The 3,035-nt window shown below is 45.5% G+C and overlaps 1 protein-coding gene across 1 annotated transcript in view; it reads right to left on the minus strand.

The window, feature by feature from the left end:
* The window catches only part of LOC121022400 (transport and Golgi organization protein 1 homolog), a 7,529-nt gene extending 6,597 nt beyond the window's left edge, over window positions 1-932 (minus strand). The window contains exons 1-4 of the mRNA XM_040463474.1: window positions 804-932; window positions 662-697; window positions 512-579; window positions 293-387 (exon numbers count right to left, since the gene is read on the minus strand). Of these exons, the coding sequence (XP_040319408.1) occupies window positions 293-387; window positions 512-579; window positions 662-697; window positions 804-932 (328 nt within the window). The remainder of the gene's footprint in view (window positions 1-292; window positions 388-511; window positions 580-661; window positions 698-803) is intronic.
* Between the last annotated feature and the right edge of the window lie 2,103 nt (window positions 933-3,035).

Raw genomic sequence — 3,035 nt, forward strand, 5'->3', positions numbered from 1 at the left:
GGTGGGAAGAAGGATGAGGCCCCTGTCCTGTCATCCTTTCCAAGCTCTTCAGACAGGGGGATGCTAGAGGAGGTGGGAGGGTCACAGCCAGAGGAGGGGCATGAGCTCCACCAGTCACAGGGACAAGTGCCTCACTGCCTGTAGTACCAGAAGAGAACACCCTTCTGTCACCCCTTCATACCACCTGCTGTCCTTAGTGTTTGCTGTTCTGTCCAGGACACATGATGATCACCCACAGGAAAAGGCTTTGCCACAGAAATTAGGCTGCTGCACATCACCACATGCCTTTTACCTCTCCTCGCAGGGTTCTGCTTCTCTGGACTTCCAGGCATTGGTCTCCGCCTCCTGTATCCCTCACGCAGCCTCTTTCCTTCCATCGCATCCAGTCTTGGATACAGAAAAAGAATGGACTTCTATTAGAGTAGCAACGCCATGTCCTCTGACTAGACACTAAACAGCACCGCTGTCATCCCTCAAAACACCCATAAAAACTCATGTCACGCTCCCACACCTGTGTTTCAAGTGGGCGACCTCTCGGCTCTGCTCCACCATTTTCCTCTCCCAGATCCGAGTCTTGATCTAGGGGAGAAAAACATATCCACCTGCAGTCGTGCCAGACTGGGAACCAAAGAGAGAGAGGAGGAAAAAAGAAAGCACTTACCCAGTTGTCCCGAGCATTACGCTTATAAACTGTGACCTGAAAAATCAACAATAAAAAGTCCGTGTTTAGGAATTCCAAGGGCCACTACACTCAACCACATGAGGTACTAAGGGTTCACTATGTCAGGCAGAACTCACGTTACCTGGTGTGTGAAGGTGCGTTCTACATTCTGCAGCTGTTCTCGTGTTTGTTCGATTTGCTGTCTGTGAGATACAATTGTTTTCATCAAATAAGGCCTAATATTAGGTAGGATTGTAAATAATCTGCTCATGTTCCCGTCATCCTCATATCTTCCCCCAATACAATTTATCCTTTCACATGAAACACTTTTCACACAATTCTAAATGTACAGAACCAAAGCTATTGTTCCATCCTCTCCTTACTCATTATTCCATGCCTGTAGGGTTCAGAGGTCATAGAATTCTTTTCCATTTGCAATCTTGCCCTAATTCATCATGTGACAAGTGACTTTCATCATAAAGCCAACATAAAGTTCTATTCTCCTTTCACTTGTGTACTCACCAGGTTTCCTAGGGTTGCAAAGACCAGGACCATCAGATGGTACTACCTTGTTGATGGATATGATTTCATCCTATGACACACTGCTTTCCTATAGATTATGACAACTGACACCACCCCTCAGGAACGTTGGCATGGATGAAGTTTCTACATGGGCAGGTCAATGCTGGAGACCCAGAAATGTTTAGTAGCTTAATTGTTTTGTTCTTTCTAATACTTATCTTTTCCTATCTGTTAATTCTCTACGGATATGTCCTCTGAATTTGTGTTTGTATTACTATATTCATGGAGTCTACCCATTCTACAAAGGTTAGGACTAAGAAACGAACAGGGGTTTCATGAGCCGCTGCTAATTAGTATCTGAACTCACTTGCACTTGTCTATGTCCCTTGTAGCTATTTCCAGATTTTCCTCTGCAGTTGCCATCTGATTCTTCATTGCCACTAGTTCACAGTTTGTCATATCCAGATTCCTAAGATGGGAAAGATATATACATAGCCCAGTAGCCAAGGTCCAGAAATTCTGCCTTTTTCCTTCTCAGCTCTCTTACAGCCTAGATTCAAATATCCCTATCCCCTCCCCCAACGATGCACAGACTGACAACACAGTCAGAGAAATGAAGACCCCATTTAATGTTAAAGAAAATTCAACCTCCGTCTGCTGCCAAGTCGCCTACAATCAGAGCTGCCTTTCTAGTCCTCTGCTTCTACCCCTTCATCGTCAAGCCATCAAATAACATTGCACCTTGTGCCTTCCCAGAGTTGGTCTTTTGTTTGCGATGGAGAAGGCCTATTTCAGGTCAGTGTGAAAACCTGTGCCTGACCAACTGTACCCATTAGGATGAGGCAGGGGATCATCATTGCCTTACACCTCCATGGGGCAGTGCACTGAATCTCAGTCCAGAAGTTGTACCCTGACACAGACACTGAGTATGAAAGACAGCCTTCCAGGATATGGCTTCACCAGCATTGCAAATCACTCCCATACACCACTAAGGTTCAGGAGTGCAACCCCTGCCCACTCTTTCAAAGATCCTGGTGGAGGGAAAGGCCAATCTTAGAGTGGCAATATATGCTGAAATATAACATGGTGTGAACTGTCCCACAGTCAGGCTCTTATCTTCAGGAAACAGATTTCAGATGGAAAACTATCAACTTCATGGAGTCAGTCTACTTTAACAAGACTCAGTTCATTGACAGTGAAGGCAGCAAAGGGAAATGCTTAGAAAGGCTGGTTTGCTGTGTTGCCCTCAGACTATTTTGTCCATGGTGTTGCTTTAAAGGGTTTCAACTTGGCACCGGATGTACTCAAGAATCACATGCAAACTGAAAGACTCTTAGTAGTGGACACAAAAGCACTAGACAGAGAAAGGTACATGCATTTCCTTCTGGCCTCTCAGGTAGTCCTTCAGCAAATGTTTTCTGGGGTGGCTGTAATGTAGAGGCTCTGTTGTAAGGGGGTGAAGATAGAAAGGTGGTCAGGGTGCTCTACCTGCTCCCACAAAGAGCTTACAAATTAACAAAAACAACATGCCAGTGAGACAGAGCAGGCTCCACCCCGGGTGTGGAAAGGACTAACAGAAGCTGAGCCTCCAGGGAAGACAAGGAAGCATTTCCTTTTCAATGTGAACGAGGGGCTCTGAAGGCCCTCCTCCTGAGAACAAAAGGAAATACTGGACCAAAGAAGAAACATGCACCTGGTGCACCAAATTTCTAATGAACCCATGAAGACACACTTCATACGAGTCTCACTTGCAGACTGGATGAAGAGATGCAGTACTGATGCCATCCCAACCCACAGTCTAGAAAGAAACTCCCATGGTTTCTGCAGCAAGGTAAGTCAATGTTTTCCCTAA

Source organism: Herpailurus yagouaroundi, unplaced genomic scaffold (genome assembly GCF_014898765.1).
Source record: "Herpailurus yagouaroundi ecotype Mexico unplaced genomic scaffold, PumYag 398, whole genome shotgun sequence".
Taxonomy (NCBI): domain Eukaryota; kingdom Metazoa; phylum Chordata; class Mammalia; order Carnivora; family Felidae; genus Herpailurus; species Herpailurus yagouaroundi.